Genomic DNA, 17,883 nt, shown 5'->3' with positions numbered 1-17,883 from the left:
GATGAGAGCAATTCTGGTCAGGGAAGAAGGAAGAGCAAATAAAATTAAGAAATACAGAGCAATCAGTTTTTATTAGAAAAGGAAAGTGGCTTGATAAACAAGATTTATGGATAACACATCTTCACCATTTTAAAATTTAATCTCCACTCAACTTGATGCAATTGATTAATTGTTCAATCAACAAGCATTTATAAATGTACTGGGTACTGTGCTAGGCACTGGAGATACAATCATGAAAAAATAAAACAACTCCTATTCCAAAGGAGCTTACATTCTACAGAGGAGACAACATTTATATAGCTAAATAAACACAGAAGAAACAAAATAAATACAATGGAGATTTGTAAGTCTCATATTTTATCAAGTGCAGATGATATTTCTCAAATACACTTGAAAATGTCTACTATCAATTTAATTAGAATAGCAGTGTAGACTAATTCAAAGTAGCTCCCCATGTGCTCATTTTGGGACAACTATCATCTCAGGTAGCACATGCAATGACCGTGTTTACACTAGTTGAAAAAGTAACTGAGAAGCCTTTCTCAGGATAACAAAAATGGTCCTCCGGAAGGTATTCATTGTGGTAGCCATTGCACCACTGCATTCTTTACTGTCTAGTCTCCAAGTATAAGAAATTTCAAGATGCCATTGAACTTAATCAGATTTGGAAACAAGCTTCCCAAATATGGGAAAGTAGTTTCTGAATCCAGGCCTACTTGGCACTTTTGTCAAAACTACTTCCCTAAATTTTTAAGGATTTATGGTCTTATCAGTGTGGGTATTTCTGCTACCAATGAAGATCATATCTTTGCACCTTAGTAGACAGTTTCTATAAGTTGCCATGGCTAGGAAAAAAAACATATTTAATGGCCAGACTTCTAAATTTAGCCAGTCTGGTTCTTAGATAAAAATCATTCAGTCCTTTGCTTGTCTGGATCTATATTCTTTCCAGATTGGCTGCACCTACCTGTCAGAACTTGTGTTCTCCTAGCAGAGCCTTTTAATACCCAGTGTCATTTTCATGCCACAATGAGGCATCATAGTATAAATTTACTAATAGTTATCTTACCTGTTTAACATGGGAAGATTGTTTTAACTAATTCATATATTTTATTTAAATTATATAACTTTATGTTCTTTTGGCTGTATGAGGTATCCTCATGGAGATGGCCTGCCCTAAATTGTGTTTAGAAGTAGGCATTGCCCTATAGATACATAAAGAGGTATAACTAACCTAGTAGATTTCCCTATAATTTAAGTTAAATCTGATAAACATTTTCTGATAGAAGTGAAAAGAATGATGTTCTATTTTAACTTGACTAATCAGAGTGCTCTGTATCCCATCAAGGCAATAGCAACTTACAACATATTTGCAGTATGACTAAATATTTTACAAACTAATTGTTTGGTAAGTTTTAATGATGTACAAAATGAAAAATATATGTAAATGGTAGCCATAAAACATACCCCAAATCTTTGACCTTTTTTGTCACTATCATGGCTTGTGATTTTTAAAAACAGAGTTGTAGGAATAACGAAGATCAACATATTGGAAGTTGTTGTCCCTATAGAGTGACCAAAACAAAAAAGTTTTTTGTTATTATGGAATTTAAACTCCCTAAAAATTGTTACTGAACAATTAATATAAAATTGCCATATCATACCCAGGACTCCAAAAATGTCTTTCATGCTGGGTACAGAGATTACAAGAAGGTTAATACAACTTAAGATTATCACAGCTATTGCAATACGTTCGCCTAATTTGAAACTTGCTCTCTTAAGTATCTCAGCCAGAGATTCACGAGACTGTAGGAAAAGAAAGCAAAGAATTCTGTCAGTAGATAGCATACAACACTCAAAGGTTTTCTACAATGCATAAAATTTTACAGTTATGGAATCTCAGAATTATGGAATATCAGAATTGGAAGGGACCTTAGAAGTCACCTAACTGAACCCATGTCTGAACAGGTCTCTCCTTCATAGCATCTTTTAACAAGTGGTCATTTGGCCTTTTCTATTTTTAGCTTTTTTTAACTAATTAATTTATTTTTAGTTTTCAACACTCATTTTTATAAGATTATGATTTCTAAATTTTTCCCCTCTCCCCAAGACGGCATGCAATCTGATATAGGCTATCTGTACATGTGTACAATCATACTAAACATATTTCCACATTAGTCATGCTGTGAAAGAAGAATCAGAATAAAGGGAAAAACCACAAGAAAGAAAAAACAAGAAAAAAAGAGAAAATAGCATGTTTCTATCTGCATTCAAACTCCATAGTTTTTTCTCTGCATGTGGATAGCATTTTCCAACATGAGTCTTGGAATTGTCTTAGATCGTTGCATTGCTCAGAAGAGCTGTCTATGAAAGTTGGTCATCACACAATGTTGCTGTTACTGTGTACAGTGTTCTTCTGGTTCTGTTCATTCAGCATCAGTTCATCCAAGTCTCTCCAGGTTTTTTCTGAAGTCTGCCTGCTCATCATTTCTTTTTTCCCTGTATATATTTTATTTAATATTTTAGTTTTCAACATTGATTTCCACAAGATTTTGGGTTACAAATTTTTTCCCCATTTCTATCTCCCCCCATTCCAAGATGGCATATATTCTGATTGCCTCATTCCCCAGTCAGCCCTTCCCTCTTTCACCCCATTCCCCCCCATCCCCTTTCCCCTCACTTTCTTGTAGGGCAGGATAGATTTCTATGCCCCATTCCCTATATATCTTGTTCCACAGCTGCAGGCAAAAAATTTTTTTTTAATTTTTTTAAGCATCTGCTTTTAAAATTTTGAGTTCCAAATTCTCTCTCCTCTTCCCTTCCCATCCACCTTCCCTAGGAAGGTAAGCAATTCAATACAGATCACACATGTATCATTATGCAAAACACTTCCACTATGTTCATGTTGTGAAAGGCTAACTATATTTCCATCCTATCCTGTCCCACTTTATTCAATTTACTCCCTTGACCCTGACCCTTTTCAAATGTGTTTGCTTTTGATCACCTCCCCCCGATCTGCCCTCCCTTCTATAATCCCCCTTTTTTATCCCCTTCCCCTTACTTTCCTGTGGAGTAAGATACCCAATTGAGTGTGTATGTTATTGCCTCCTCAAGTTGAATCCAATGAAAGTAAGATTCGCTCATTCCCCCGCATCTGCCCCCTCTTCCCTTCCAACAGAACTGCTTTCTCTTGCCACTTTTATGTGAGAAAATTTACCCCATTCTATCTCTCCCTTTCTCCCTCTCTCAATATATTCCTCTCTAACCCCTTAAATTTATATCTTTTTTTAGATATCATCCCTTCATATTCAACTCATCCTGTGACCTCTGTCTATATTCCCTTCAACTCCCCTAGTACTGAGAAAGGTCTCCTGAATTACACACACCATCTTTCCATAGAGGAATGTAAACAAAACAGTTCAACTTTAGTAAGTCCCTTATGATTTCTCTTTCTTGTTTACCTTTTTCATGCTTCTCTTCATTCTTGTATATGAAAGTCAAATTTTCTATTCAGCTCTGATCTTTTCACTGAGAAAGCTTAAAAGTCCTCTATTTTATTGAAAAATCCATATTTTGCCTTGGAGCATGATACTCAGTTTTGCTGGGTAGGTGATTCTTGGTTTTAATCCTAGCTCCTTTGACCTCCGGAATATCATATTCCAAGCTCTTGGATCCCTTAATGTAGAAGCTGCTAGCTCTTATATTATTCTGATTGTGTTTCCACAATATTCAAATTGTTTCTTTCTGGCTGCTTACAGTATTTTCTCCTTGACCTGGAAACTCTGGAATTTGGTGACAATATTCCTAGGAATTTTCTTTTTGGGATCTTTGTCAAGAGCCAATCAGCAGATTCTTTCAATTTGTATTTTACCCTCTGGTTCTAGAATATCAGGGCAGTTTTCCTTGATAATTTCTTGAAAGATGATGTCTAGGCTCTTTTTTTGATCATGGCTTTCAGGTAGTTCAATAATTTTAAAATGATCTCTCTTTGATCTATTCTCCAGGTCAGTGGTTTTTCCAATGAGATAGTTCACATTGTCTGCCATTTTTTCATTCCTTTGGTTCTGTTTTATATCTTGATTTCTCATCAAGTCACTAGCTTCCACTTTTTGCTCCAATCTAATTTTTAAGGTGCTATTTTCTTCAGTGGTCTTATGGATCTGCCTTTGCATTTGGTTAATTCTGCCTTTCAAGGCATTCTCCTCCTCGTTGGCTTTTTGGAGCTCTTTTGCCATTTGAGTTAGTCTATTCTTTAAGGTGTTATTTTCTTCAGTATTTTTTGGGTCTCTTTTAGCAAGTCATTGATTTGTTTTTCAAGATTTTCTCGCATCACTCTCATTTCTCTTCCCAATTTTTCCACTACTTCTCTTACTTGATTTTCCAAATGCTTTTTGAGCTCTTCCATGGCCTGAGCCCAATTCATACCTTTCTTGGAGGCTTTTGATGTAGGCTCTTTGACTTCATTGACTTTTTCTGGCTGTGTGATTTGATCTTCTTTGTCAACAAAAAAGGAATCTAGAGTTTGAGTTTGAGTCTGAGTTTGAGTGTGAGTTTGTTTTTGCTGCCTGTTCATGTTTCCAGACAACTACTTGACCCTTGAGTTTTTTGTTAGGATATGACTGCTTGTAGAGTATGGAGTACTTTGTCCCAAGCTTTAGGGTCTAAGCACTGCTGTTTTCAGAGCTACTTCTACTCCATCATCAGCCCAGGCTCTGTCACAGCAGTGCTCCTCCTCCCCCAAGAACTGCCAACCAGAACTGCAATTCAGATCCAAGCAGGGCACAGCAAGAGAATCTGCCTTTGTGCCCAAAAAGCACTCCTTGCATTCCTGCTCTGATCTGCTGCTGGATTATTCCCACCTTGTGAGCCAGGGACTCGGGAAGCCGCTGATGCTGGCACTCTGGAAGCAGCCTCAGGAGTTTCCCGCTGCTGCTACCTCCACCACTGCATGACCTCCTCTACCCCTAGAGCTGGTGGCTGAACCACTCTGAACTCAATCCCAGTTTCTCCATAAGCTGCTCTTTGGCATTTGTGGGTTGAGAAGTCTGGTAACTGCCACAGCTCACTGTTCCATGGCCCGAAGACCTCTTCCAGCTGGCTAACTCTGGGTCTGGTCTGTCCTTGCACAGCCCACGCTGGGCTGCCCTCCACTCTTAGCACCATGCGATAGACCCTTCCTGGTGACCGTCCAGGCTCTCCTGGGCTGGAAATCTGTTTCCCTCTGCTATTTCCTGGGTTCTGCAGCTCTAGAATTTGTTCAAAGCCATTTTTTACAGGGGTTTGGAGGGATTTGGTCCCTGCTTTCCTGCCCCCATCTTGGCTCCACCCCTTCCTGCTCATCTTCTTATGGAACAATAGCATTCCTATTCCTATTCATATACTACGACTTCAGCCATTCCCAAATTGATGGATATCCCCTCAATTTCCAATTCTTCATTACCACAAAAAGAGATGTTATATCTTTTACATATGGGTCCTTTCCTTTTTTTATTATCTCTTTGGGATACAGACCTAGTAGTGGGATTGCTAGATCCAAGGGTATACACAGTTTTATAACCCTTTGGGCATAGTTCCAAATTGCTCTCCAGAATGGTTGGATCAGTTCACAACTTCAACAATAATGCATTAGTGTTCCATTTTTCCCACATCTTGTCCAACATTTATCATTTTCCTGTTTTGTCATGTTAGCCAATCTAATAGGTGTGATGCGGTATATCAGAGTTGTTTTAATTTGCATTTCTTTAATCAAAAATGATTTGATTTTACTTTATATGACTATAGATAGTTTTAATTTCTTCATCTGAAAACTGCTTGTCCATATTCTTTGACCATGTATCAATTGGGGAAAAGCTTATATTCTTATAAATTTGACTTAGTTCTCTCTATATTTTAGAGATGAGGCCTTTATCAGAGACACTGGCTGTAAAAATTGTTTCCCAGCTTTATACTTCCCTTCTAATCTTGGGTGCATCAGTTTTGTTTGTGCAAAACCTTTTTAATTCAATGTAATCAACATTATCTATTTTGTATTTCATAATATTCTCCGTCTTGTTTGGTCATAAATTCTCCCCTTCTCCATAGATATGATAGGTAAAGTATTCCTTGCTCTCCTAATTTGCTTAAAGTATCACCCTTTATGTCTAAATCACGTACCCATTTTGACTTTATCTTGGTATATGGTGTGAGGTGTTGGTCTATGTCTATGGTCTATGGCCTACTGTTTTCCAGTTTACCCAGCAGTTTTGACAAATAGCGAGTTCTTATCCCAGAAGCTGCAGTCTTTGGGTTTATCAAACAATAGACTACTATAGTCTTGTGTACTTAACCTATTCCACTGATCTACCACTCTATTTCTTAGCCAGTACCAGCTAGTTTTGATAATTGCTGCTTTATAATACAGTTTTAGATCTGGTATGGGTAAGGTGTTTGGCCTTTTTCTTGATGACCTCCAATGACAGAGAAAGGTAGCTCATTCCAGTTTGGATTCTACTTTTTGGAAATTTTAATAGACACTGAGCAAAAATTTATCCCTTTTTATACCTTTTCCATGTAATAATCATTTAAATTCATGAAGAATAGCTTTTATTTTTCTCCTAAGTTTGCTATAATCAAGGCAACATATCCTTAGGTCCCTCAATCAATCCTCAAATGGCAGTCTCTAGTCTTACCACCCTACCTTATAGGACAGATTTTACTTTTCCACATAACACTCTGACTTGTCTGACTTGTCCTCCTTAAACATGGTATTCAAAACTGAAAACTATTCTTTAGATTTGGTTTGACTAGATCAGAATATAATAAAACTATCTCCTCTCTTCCTAGAAATCATACTGCTCTGTAACTTACAATCATTTTCACTTTTTTTGGCTGTCTTTAACACTGCTAACTTATATTGAATTTGCAGTACACTAAAACACACACACACACACACACACACACACACACACACACACACACACATATATATATATATATATAACCATAATCTTACTCTTATTAATTTGATTTTTTGAATCTAAATCTGGAACTTTACTTATATCTCTATTGAATTTCACTTTATGGGATTCTGCCTATCATTATAGCCAAAAAAAAATCCTTTTGTGTCCTGAATGCCATTCAATGTGTTAATTATCCTGCATCTTTTTAACACCAGTAAATGAATAAACATGTTATCTTTGCCTTCATCCAAACTTTTGGTAAAAATATTGATCAGCATGTGTCAGATGACAGATTCACTGGAAGAATGCAACAGGGAATTTTTCCTCTAGATTAAAGCAAGTAATTAACTATTTGTTTGGTTTATTTTAATCTAATCTTATTTCAGATTTGTTGTGAAGGTTGTTAAAAATTTCATATTAGTTGTTATATTTTTTAAGATAACCATACAAGCTAATTTTTTAAATGTTCATGGATGTTCAGAAAAGGTGGGAAATAGACATTTATTTTCGAGATCTTTCCATTATTTTGAAGGTCATAGCTCAGTTTTTCTATCTGTGAAATAATAGTGATAACAACCATATTAACAATTTCAACAGGTTTTTGAGCAAGTAGAATCTCTAGAACAAAAGATACCTAATAAACTGTGAATCAAAACATTCTTGAGTTGTGTGTAAATAAAAAATTAGATATATTTTGTTCCAAGTTATTACTATTTATAAAATTAACAAATATCCTATCATTAAGTACTTATTTTTATTTTAATTAAATGATGGGGATACAAATACAAAAAAATAGTACCTCAATATATGCCTCTAAAATGTTTTTATTATTTATTTCTTAAACTTAATTTTTTAATCAATGAAATTCTGCTTCCTCTCCATTCTATCTCCTTCTCCTTTCCTCATCACTGAAAAAAGCAAGAAAAGCAAAACACTGATAACAAACATGTATGGCCAAGGAGAACAAATTATTGCATTAGTGATTTCCAAAAGAAAATATGTTTCGTTCTGCACTCTGAGTCCATCACCTCTCTGTTTGGAGATGGGTAGCATATTTCATCATGAGTCCTCTGGAATAATAGTTGGTTATTGCATTGATCATAGTCCCTAAGTCTTTCAAGGTTATTTGTCTTTATAATATTGTTAATTGTTAATTTTTAATTTATTTCATTAACTATTTCCTAATTGTATGTAATTTTTTAAAAAGAATTTCCAGGAATCAAGCCAAGATGGTGGAATATAGAATGTGCTCAGCTGAGTCAAACTATCCCTATATTCCCCTCCAAACAACTTTAAAATAACACCTCAGATTGAATTCTGGAGTGGCAGAGTCAACAAAAGTTCAGAGTGAGATATTCTTCCAGCCCAAGACAACATAGGAGGTTATAAGGAAAGATCTGTGACATGGAGGAGGAGGCTGACTTGGAGCCCAAGTGGATGAAACACCAGTGGTGGGACTAGGTGATGGCAACAGAAGCAGCAGCAGTTTCAGGTGTCCTCCAGCCAGAGATAGTAAGGAGACCTGGCCACTGCTCAGAGATGACAGTGGACTTCTATCCCCTCGACAAAGACCAGATACTGTTTGGCAACTCTGTGGCCTATATCCACTTCTGGGTCATCATTGAAGGGTGGAAAGGATCATGTTCTGTGAAGAGGGAGCAGGAATCCTGAAGGGCAACTGTTTGGCAACTCCATTGCCTACTTCAGAGTCATACCTCAAGGTAGGGATGAACACTTTTGGTCAAGATGGAGTGGAAATCCCTAGGACCAGGGACCCTAAAGAACAGCATCATTATCAGTCCCAAGGGAAAAGAGCCTTAGAGTGATAGTACTGATTGCAATCCCAAGGGAATAGGGACCCTTCATGGGTAAGGGCCAGAATACAGACCAGAAGAGCAGGACTACATCTCTCCCTAGATCACACCACCTTGGAAGCACCAAAAACTTTCAACTTCCCAAAACTATCAGAGAACAGAGCTAAACCTTAACATGAAGTTCCCAGTCACGAAATAGGCTAGAAAAACGCACAAACAACAGGAACCTGACTGTAAAAAGCTATCATGGAGACAGGTAAGATCAAGATACAAACTCAGAAGAAGAGAATGAAGTCAAAACAGCTATAAGCAAAGTCTCAAAAAATGTGAATTGGATACAAGGCCAAAAAGAATTCCTGGAAGGGCTTTAAAATTTTGATTTTCAAAAGGAAATAAGAGTAGTAGAGGAAAACATGGGTAAAGAAATGAAAGCAAGGGGAAAAAAGTAGGAAAAGATAATTAATAGCTTGATAAGGGGGGCACAACGATACTGAAGAACATAACACCTTAACAGACTAATGGGGGACCTCAACCTTTCCCTATCAGAGCTAGATAATTCTAAAACCACAAAATAAATAAGAAAAGTCAAATAGATGAATAGAATTTTAGAAAAGTTTTATATGATAGACCTCTGGAAACTATCTCTCCTCGATCTATTTTCCAGATCAGTTGTTCTTCTGATTGAGATAGTTCACATTTTCTTCCTTTTTTGTTCTTTGGCTTTGTTTTATTGTTTCTCGATGTCTCATGCAGTCATTAGCTTCCACTTGCCCAATTCTAATTTTTAAGAAATTATTTTGTTCAGTGAGGTTTTTTACTTCTTAAGGAATTTTTTTTTCAGTGAATTTTTGTATGTCTTTTACCATTTGGCCAATTCTGGTTTTTTTATGGTGTTTTTTTTTACAGTATTTTTTATTCCTCTTTTTACCAAGCTATTGACTCTTTTTTTCATAATTTTCTTGAATCATTCTCATTTCATTTCCCAATTTTTCCTCTACCTCTCTTACTCAATTTTTAAAATCCATTTTGAGCTCTTCTAGAAATTTTTGTTGGGGCTGTATCCAATTTAGATTTTCTTTGAGGCTTTGCATGTAGCTGCTTTGATATAGTTTTGTTCTGGGTTTGTGTCTTGATCTTCACTGTCACCCTTAATAACTTGTTATGGTCAGGTTCTCTCTTGTTTGCTCATTCTCCATCCTATTTATTTTAACTTTTAACTTTATGTTCAAGTTGGGCTCTGCTCCCAAGGCTAAGGGGACATTGTACCAATGATCAGATCTTTCTTGCTGCTCTTTTCAGTGTTAGCTTTGGGTGTTGTAGCTCTTCGGTGTTTCCAAGGAGATGTATGGTTAGTTCTCTCTTGGCTTGTGCACTGGACTTTACCCAGGAATGAATCTTGTTGCCTTATATCCACCAGCACTAGCACTACTCCTGGCCCTAAGACTGTGACCAGGAACCCTGCTCTCCTGCAACCACAATTGCTAGTGCTCCCCTCTATATTATTCCCCTGTGAGTGACCACAAGTACTTTTCTCTCACCTGGAACTATGTCTAGGGTCCCTGCTCCCTTATGGACACAAGTGCTGTCACTTGTTTTGGCCTTGGAACTAGAAGTGGGAACTGTGTATGTGCAAATGCAACAGGTCCTGAATCCAGTGTCAGCAAAGAGTCCCCTTCAATCTCCTTCCAATCACTTGTCCAACCCCACCTCCTTCCATATCCATGGGCTGAGAGTACTGCTTAGTATTTCTTACTGTCTAACGAAGTCTACAGCTTCTATTTGGTTCATTCTAATCTTTAGGGAGTTTGTTTCTTGGATAAAATTTTTGCCAAGCTATCAATTCTCTTTCCAATTCTTTTTTTCCATAAAACTTTCACTTCTTTTTCAATTTCTTTTTTCTAGTACTCTCATTTAATTTAGAAAATTATTTTTAGCACTTTTGTTTCATTTCTTCTGAGAATTCTGGTTAAACTCATAACAAAGCTATGTTTTTATTTAAGGTTTTATTTGCAGATATTTGGGGTCATTCTCTTCTTCTGGGTTTATGGTTGTCATAATCACACTTTAAAGTAGAATTTTCCCCCCTCCCCCAATTTGGTAATTCTTTCAGTCAGTCTGCTTTCTGACTTCAGATTTTATGTTAGGGCTAAGCCCTTCAAGGGGGTGGCCACTTCTGTGAAGTCTGGATTCAGTCAAAGGGCCTAGAGGGCCACATGTAGCCTTGATGCTAGAGGTTCCCCACTCCTGCACACAGTTCTGAAGGGAATGTCTAGGATAAGTTTTTGTCTTCTTGGGTCTTTGCTGTTTTCTTAGAGTATTAAGTGTTACATTGTTCTAGGCTCAGAGACAGCTCAGGCTGGGGACCTATAAGTGTTCAGTCTTCCCAAAGTAGTCTAATCCAGGGCATAGTATCATCACTGCCCTCATGGTTGGAACCCTCTAAGTTTCTGATCTAGTTTTGGGTCTGAGGAGCATGGTTGTGGGCTTGTCTCATTGGATTTCCATTAGATTATCACTGGAATAAATGTATCAGTGAGATGGAAAATTCTGCTGGTTCTGAGTTGTAGAACTGAAGATTTTCGTGATTCCTCTCCTTGACTGGAAGCTGGAACTGAGACCTCTCTCCACTTCTGGGATCAGTTATACAACTGCTGCTTGTTTTTGAACTTCCTTTTTTCTCAGTACTCAACCTAAAGCCTATAACCAATCCTGTTCTTGGAACTCCACCCCTAGGAATATATCCCTTCTTTAATCTGCTCTGCAGATTAAAACCAAAATGGGTAATGATCAACCAAGTTGCCAATTGCCATCCATTCCTTCATCTCACACAAAACTGGGTCCCTTCATGTAGATTTGGAACCTCTTCTTGCCCTGATGCTCTGCATGATGTGCTCCTGGTTAGTCCCCTGTCCTCAGTGTCTGCAGCCCTTTCTATTTGTCTCCATGTGCCAACCTGGACTGGAAAAACTATAATGATTTTTTTCTTTGATTTCTTTGTCAGAACTTAGTCTGGAGTGTTTTCTGAATCTTTGTGGAGTTGTGTTTTGTGTTATACTTTCTGTGTTTGTGTTATACTTTTTCTAGCTATTCCAATGTCTTGGCTCTGCTCCTATTAATTATTGCTATATATAGCTCAAATTTAGTGATTTGAGATTGGATTAAGTCTTAAGACTAAAGGCATCTTTGTTTGTAAATGTTTAGAGGGGGGTTTGGGAGTGAGGGATAAATAGATATTTATTTTCTCTGAATACCAAATTTAAAACTAATTTCTATTTTATTCTTTCCATTTTATCTTGTTATTTGTGACCTTGGCTCCAATTACTTTATTTAATAAACAGTTCCTATTAAATAGGGAAGGAGAGAATATTAGAACTATCATCTACTATAGAGTAAACTTATTACCTGTCACTTTTGTTTTCCCAAATAGACTTAAACACCCTTGGGAAACCTTCTTTGTTATAATTTCAATAGCTTAGGAACCTTACCCAATGTGGTTTCCTCTGTGGCAATTTCCCAAATGTATATGGAAAGGTAATACCTTTGCTTTTCTCATATTGCACCTAACTTCAACTTACTGTGAGAAATAATACTGGAACTGTGAGGGTGACTGCCATCATTACTGACAATCGTACTATTATAATGAGAATATCATCATCTGGGTATTTATGAAGCAGGCTTGAATGTACCTCACCTAAAAAGGAAAAAAAATGAGACAAATATTTTTAAAAGAGACAAGTCATTCACATCACTTTACAACTTTTCCTGAACAACCAGTGATTTAGAAGCAAACAACAAGGCATGGAATTGAACAATTTGAACTTAGAAGACAATTTTTAAATCTATGGAGACTAATTCTCAATGAATGAGACTTCACTATTTAATCAAAGATTTTAAAAGCTATTTGGAAATTTTCTTCCATCTAAAGTCATCACTGAATAGAAGTGGTAACATGTGAACTGGGATTATAAGCAAAAGTTCTACTGAGAAACAAGAAACTGGTATTTTTAAGCTAGTATTTCCTCTTGTCCATGGGGTTTTCTTGGAAAAGATACTGGAGTGGTTTGCCATTTCTTCTCCAGTGTGCCTCAATTTCAGAGTTGAGGAACTGAGGCAAAGAGGGTTAAGTTATTTTCCCAGGGTCACACAGCTAGTGACTGTCTGAGGCTAGATTTAAATTCAGGAAGATGAGTCTTTTTGACTCCAGGCCCCTCATTCTATCCACTGTGCAACCTAATTGCTCAATGACTATCTTAGTTGAGGTCTAAAGATTCCAAGATGGAAATGCAACTCCTTCTTATAACCATAGAACAAAGAACAGAACAGGATAGGAAAGGAAATATAATTGGTTACAGGTTTGGCAGTATCAAGGAGGTAAGGGTGATGTGACTGGTTACTTTAAGGAAAACAGGCAAACACACATGTAAAGACAAGTCTTAGAGGAATGCTTTATTGATTTATGGGACTCAGGTGATTCCTGATGCTATTGATAGTGCACCAGGGAGAGTAGACTTACTGGCTCCTGGAAATGAGATGATACCACTTTTAATTAGGCAAAGACGGGCTAAGATTGGACTGGGTCAGCTTGTAGTCTGTCAAAGATAACATACAGATGTCAGAGATTCTCAGAAGATGAAATTATGGGGGATAACACATTTCCTTGGCACAAAGTTACTTGCAGATAGTTTTGAGGTAACAGTTCCTCTAGAAGTTTTGAGTTTTTCTTTAATTAAAAGTGATTGTGGGAAAACTTAAGTCCTTGCATCTAATATGAGAAGGGAACTGATCTTTTGAACTCATGAGCTTCTTCACTCAGAGACAGAGTAAAGGGATTAGATCACTATACAAAATACAGAATAAAGTTACAAAATGAGATCAATTACATAATGAAATAAAATACAAAATCAGTGTTTACTTTTCTTGTTTTCTGGCCTCTCTGGCTGTTCAGCTGTCTCTAGAGAGTTTGAGACTACAGCTTAGTATTTCTAACTTTACTTGTAACCCACTTCCATTGTTAAGGGAACAAAGGGGACTTGACAACCATCAGAAAAATAGCTGTCTTCTTTTCCATATCTCTGTCCTATAAGGTTACAGATTTGTTCCTTTTTTATATTTTTTCTGAAGGAAAAGTTCAGCCAGATAATATTGTTACTAATTATGGTCACTGATAGGATTAGATAAAGCTTATTTGCTATGAAGAGTAATTTCTTTTTTGTCTTTTAGACTCTGTGGCTGCTAGACACATAAGCAAAATTTTAAGCTTGCAACCGAAATTCTTTTCCTTCGATGTTTCTTGTTGACAAATTCCTTTTGTGACAGTGGAACCAAGATGACAGAGAAAAGGCAGTGACTTGCCTGAGCTCTTCCCAGAACATCTCCAAACACCTTTAAATAACACCATAAAACAATTCCTAGAGCAGCAGAACCTGCAAAAGGATGGGTAAAATAATTTCCCAGCCAAAGACAACTTAGATCAGCATGAAAGGTCTGTCACACCCGGATGAGAGTGGAGCAGAGTCCAGCAAAAGATAAGCCAGCACAGAACCAGAAAACCAGGAGCAGGCCTTGGGAGTGACTGAATCTGCAGCAGTGGTAGCTACTTCCAGGGCTCTCAGCCCACAGATGGTAAGGAGATCGAACAACTGGTCAGGAGATTACAAGGGTCTCTTTGCTAGCACTGTGGCAGGACCCTGTTGCTTTGCCCATACTCAGATCCAGGTCGCAGTCCTTGGGGGCAGTCCCAGGGAGAGGAGGAGCACTACCACATCAGAACTTGCTGCTGCAATGGAGTGGAGACCATCCTCACAATTTTAGGGCAAAAAAAGAGTACTTGTGGTCACTTATAGACCAGTGCACAGTACAGGACAGTGGTAAACACACCTCTCCCTAGATCTCACCACCTTGGAAAAACTCAAAATTTACAAGAACCTAGAACTCTGAAAACAGTGCAGAAAAAGAGTAAAACTTGGGATAGTGTGCCCTCCAAGAGCCTTACTTAACAAAGAGTTAAATGTCCACTAATAAGCTGGGAAAATGAGTAAACAACAGAAAAAAAAACTTCTGACCATAGAAAGTTACCGTGGTAACAAGGTAGATCAAAACACACTCAGAAAAAAACAATGATGTCAAAGCTCCTACATCCACAGCCTCCAAGAAAAATTTAAATTGGTCTTCCAATTGGCCATGGAAGTGTTCAAAAAGGATTTTAAAAATCAAGTAAGAGAGGTAGAGGAAAAATTGGAAATAGAAATGAGAGTGATGCAAGAAAATTACGAAAAAAGAGTCAACAGCTTACTAAAGGAGGCATGCAAAAAATACTGAAGAAAATAATACCTTAAAAAAAACTAAGTCAAATGTTAAAAGAGGTACAAAAAGCCAAGGAGGAGAAGGATGCCTTGAAAAGGAGAACAGGCCAAATGGGAATAGAGGCACAAAAATTCACTGAAAAATAAAACCTCCTTAACATGTAGAATTAGTACCTAATTTAATTATTCAGTGCCATACCAATCAAACTACCAAAAACTATTTCATAGAGCTAGAAAAAAATAATCATTCATCTGGAAGAACAAAAGGTCCAGAATATCAAGGTAATTAATGAAAAGAAATGCTAGGGAATGTGATCTAGCCATACCAGATCTTAAATTGTATTATAAAGCAGTGATCATCAAAACTACTTAGTATTGGCTAAGAAACAGGGTAGTGGATCAGTGGAATAGGTTGTCAATGAGTATAGGAATCTACTGTTTTATAAGCCCACAGACTCTAGCTTCTGGGATAAGAACTCACTATTTGACAGAAACAGATACAGCATGGCAGAAACTAGGCATAGACCAACATCTTACACTGTAAACCAAAATAAAGTTCAAATGGTTACACGATTTAGATACAAAAGCTGATACTATAAGCAAATTAGGAGAGCAAGGAATAGTTTACCTGTCAGATTGAAGGAGAATGGAGGAATTTATAACCAAACGAGAGTTAAAGAACATTATGAAATGCAACACAGATAATTTTGATTACATTCATTTGGAAAGGTTTTGTACAAACAAAGTCAAAGCAACCAAGATTAGAAGGGAAGCAGAAAAGTGGGAAAGAATTTTTACAATTTGGGGTCTCTGATAAAGGCCTCATTTCTAAAACATATAGAGAACTGAGTCAAATTTATAAGAATACAGTCATCCCCCAATTGATAAATGGTCAGAAGGTGTGAACAGGCAGTTATCAGAGGAAGAAATTAAAGATATCTACAGTCATATAATAAAATGCTCTAAATCATTACTGACTAGAGAAATGCAAATCAAAACAACTCTGAGATACCACATCACACCTATCAGATTGGCTAACATGAGAAAACAGGAAAATGATAAGTACTGGAGAAGATGTGGGAAATGGCCAAACAAGTCATGGAACGTGATACTTGTAACTCATTAGAACTTTCTTATTATTAGGGCAGTTAGAAGGAGTATATAATACAGACAGAGGGCACAGGTATGAGTTGAAATGGAGGGATGATAACTAAAAAAAAATTAAGGGGTAAGAAGGGAATATACTGGGAGAAGTAGGAAGGGAGAGTTAGAATGGGGTAAATTATCTCACATAAAAGAGGCAAGAAAAAGCTTTTACAGTGGAGGGGAAGAAGAGGGAGGTAAGGAATAGTGAGTGAACCTTACTCTCATCAGAATTGACTCAAAGAGGGAATAACATGCACACTCAATTGGGGACAGAAATGTATCCTACAGGAAAGTAGGAGGTAAAGAGGATAAGAGAAGATGGAGTGGAAAAAGGGAGGACAAATTGGGGAAGCAGTACTTAGAAGCAAAATACTTTTGAAGAAGGACAGGATGAAAGGAGAGATGTTGGAATAAATGGGGGAGGGGAAGAATAGGATACAGGGAAATACAGTTAGCTATAGTAACTGTGAAAAAAATTTGAAGCAGGTTTCTCTTTTCAAGACCTCATTTCTCAAACGTATAGAGAACTGAGTCAAATTTGTAAAAATAAGAGCCATTCCCCAATTGATAAATTATCAAAAGGCATGAACAGTTTTCAGATGAGGCAATCAAAGCTATCTATATGCATATGAAAAAAATTCTCTAACTCACTATTGATTGGAGAAATGCAAATTAAAACAATTCTAAAGTACTACTTCATACCTATTGTATTGGCTAATAGGACAGAAGAGGAAAATGACAAATGTTGGAGGGGATGTGGGAAAAATAAGACATTAATGCACTGTTGGTGGAGTTGTGAGCTGATTCAACCATTCTGTAGAGCAATTTGGAACTATGCCGAAAGGGCTATAAAACCATAAAACTGTTTGACCTAGAAATATCACTATTAGGTCTGCATCCCAAAAGAGATTAAAACAGCAGAAAGGAAAAGCACCTATATGTACAAAATTATCTGTAGCAGCTCTTTTCCAATAGCCAAGAATTGGAAATTGAGGGGATGCCCACCAATTGAGGAATTCCTGAACAAATTTTAGTATATGATTATGATGGAATTTATTGTGCTATAAGAAATGATGGGCTGGATTCTCTCAGAAAAACCTAGAAAGACTCGCTTGAACTGATGGAAAGTGAAACATACTATGTGCAAAATACCAGCAGTGCTGGAGAATAAATGACTTAGTTATTCTCAGCAATACAATGATCCAAGACAACTCTGGAGAACTTATGATGAAAAACGCTATTCATCCCCTGATGACCTAATATCATTAAATAAGCCAAAGAATAGAAGGCACTAGTGATTTTCTGAATAGTTAGAGTAGTGAGAAAAGAAGTTAGATAAGTGGGCCCAGGTTCAATGAAGACAATAAACTGACAATACCTTATTTTCTTTTTCAAAGAGCATTTCTTTTAACTTTCCATTTCCTCCTTCAAATTGTTGTGATGTTTTAGTCCAGTGAACAATTAAGAATTTTATTTTTAATTGAAGAATAGCATCTTAAATATTGTGAGCAGTCTTTCTAGCTATCAACATGTATCTCAGCATTGCTTTTCTATTTAGGTACTTTGTTCTCATTTACGAGTACCAACTAGGGGAGTCTTCCCTTTATATTTTTCAATCTATTATCAAGTTTTCTCAGTAAAAAAAAGTCTATTAAAACCCAATTTATGTCTATGGAAATTCCT

The 17,883-nt window shown here is 36.9% G+C and overlaps 1 protein-coding gene across 4 annotated transcripts in view; it reads right to left on the bottom strand.

Annotated features, from left to right (window-relative positions):
- The window catches only part of SLC38A1 (solute carrier family 38 member 1), a 77,742-nt gene that overhangs the window by 417 nt on the left and 59,442 nt on the right, over nt 1–17,883 (bottom strand). For 3 of the 4 annotated variants that reach the window (XM_036761321.1, XM_036761320.1, XM_036761319.1), the window contains 3 exons: nt 12,328–12,443; nt 1,665–1,806; nt 1,468–1,565 (listed from right to left, as the gene is read on the bottom strand). In XM_036761321.1, the coding sequence (XP_036617216.1) occupies nt 1,468–1,565; nt 1,665–1,806; nt 12,328–12,443 (356 nt within the window). Of the gene's footprint in view, nt 1–1,467; nt 1,566–1,664; nt 1,807–7,745; nt 7,847–12,327; nt 12,444–17,883 lie in introns of those variants that run through there. The other variant, XM_036761322.1, reaches the window with a different exon arrangement.

Source organism: Trichosurus vulpecula, chromosome 5 (genome assembly GCF_011100635.1).
Source record: "Trichosurus vulpecula isolate mTriVul1 chromosome 5, mTriVul1.pri, whole genome shotgun sequence".
In the NCBI taxonomy this organism is placed as follows: domain Eukaryota; kingdom Metazoa; phylum Chordata; class Mammalia; order Diprotodontia; family Phalangeridae; genus Trichosurus; species Trichosurus vulpecula.
The sequence above is the reverse complement of the archived record's forward strand: the minus strand, read 5'-3'. Positions and strand labels throughout refer to the sequence as shown.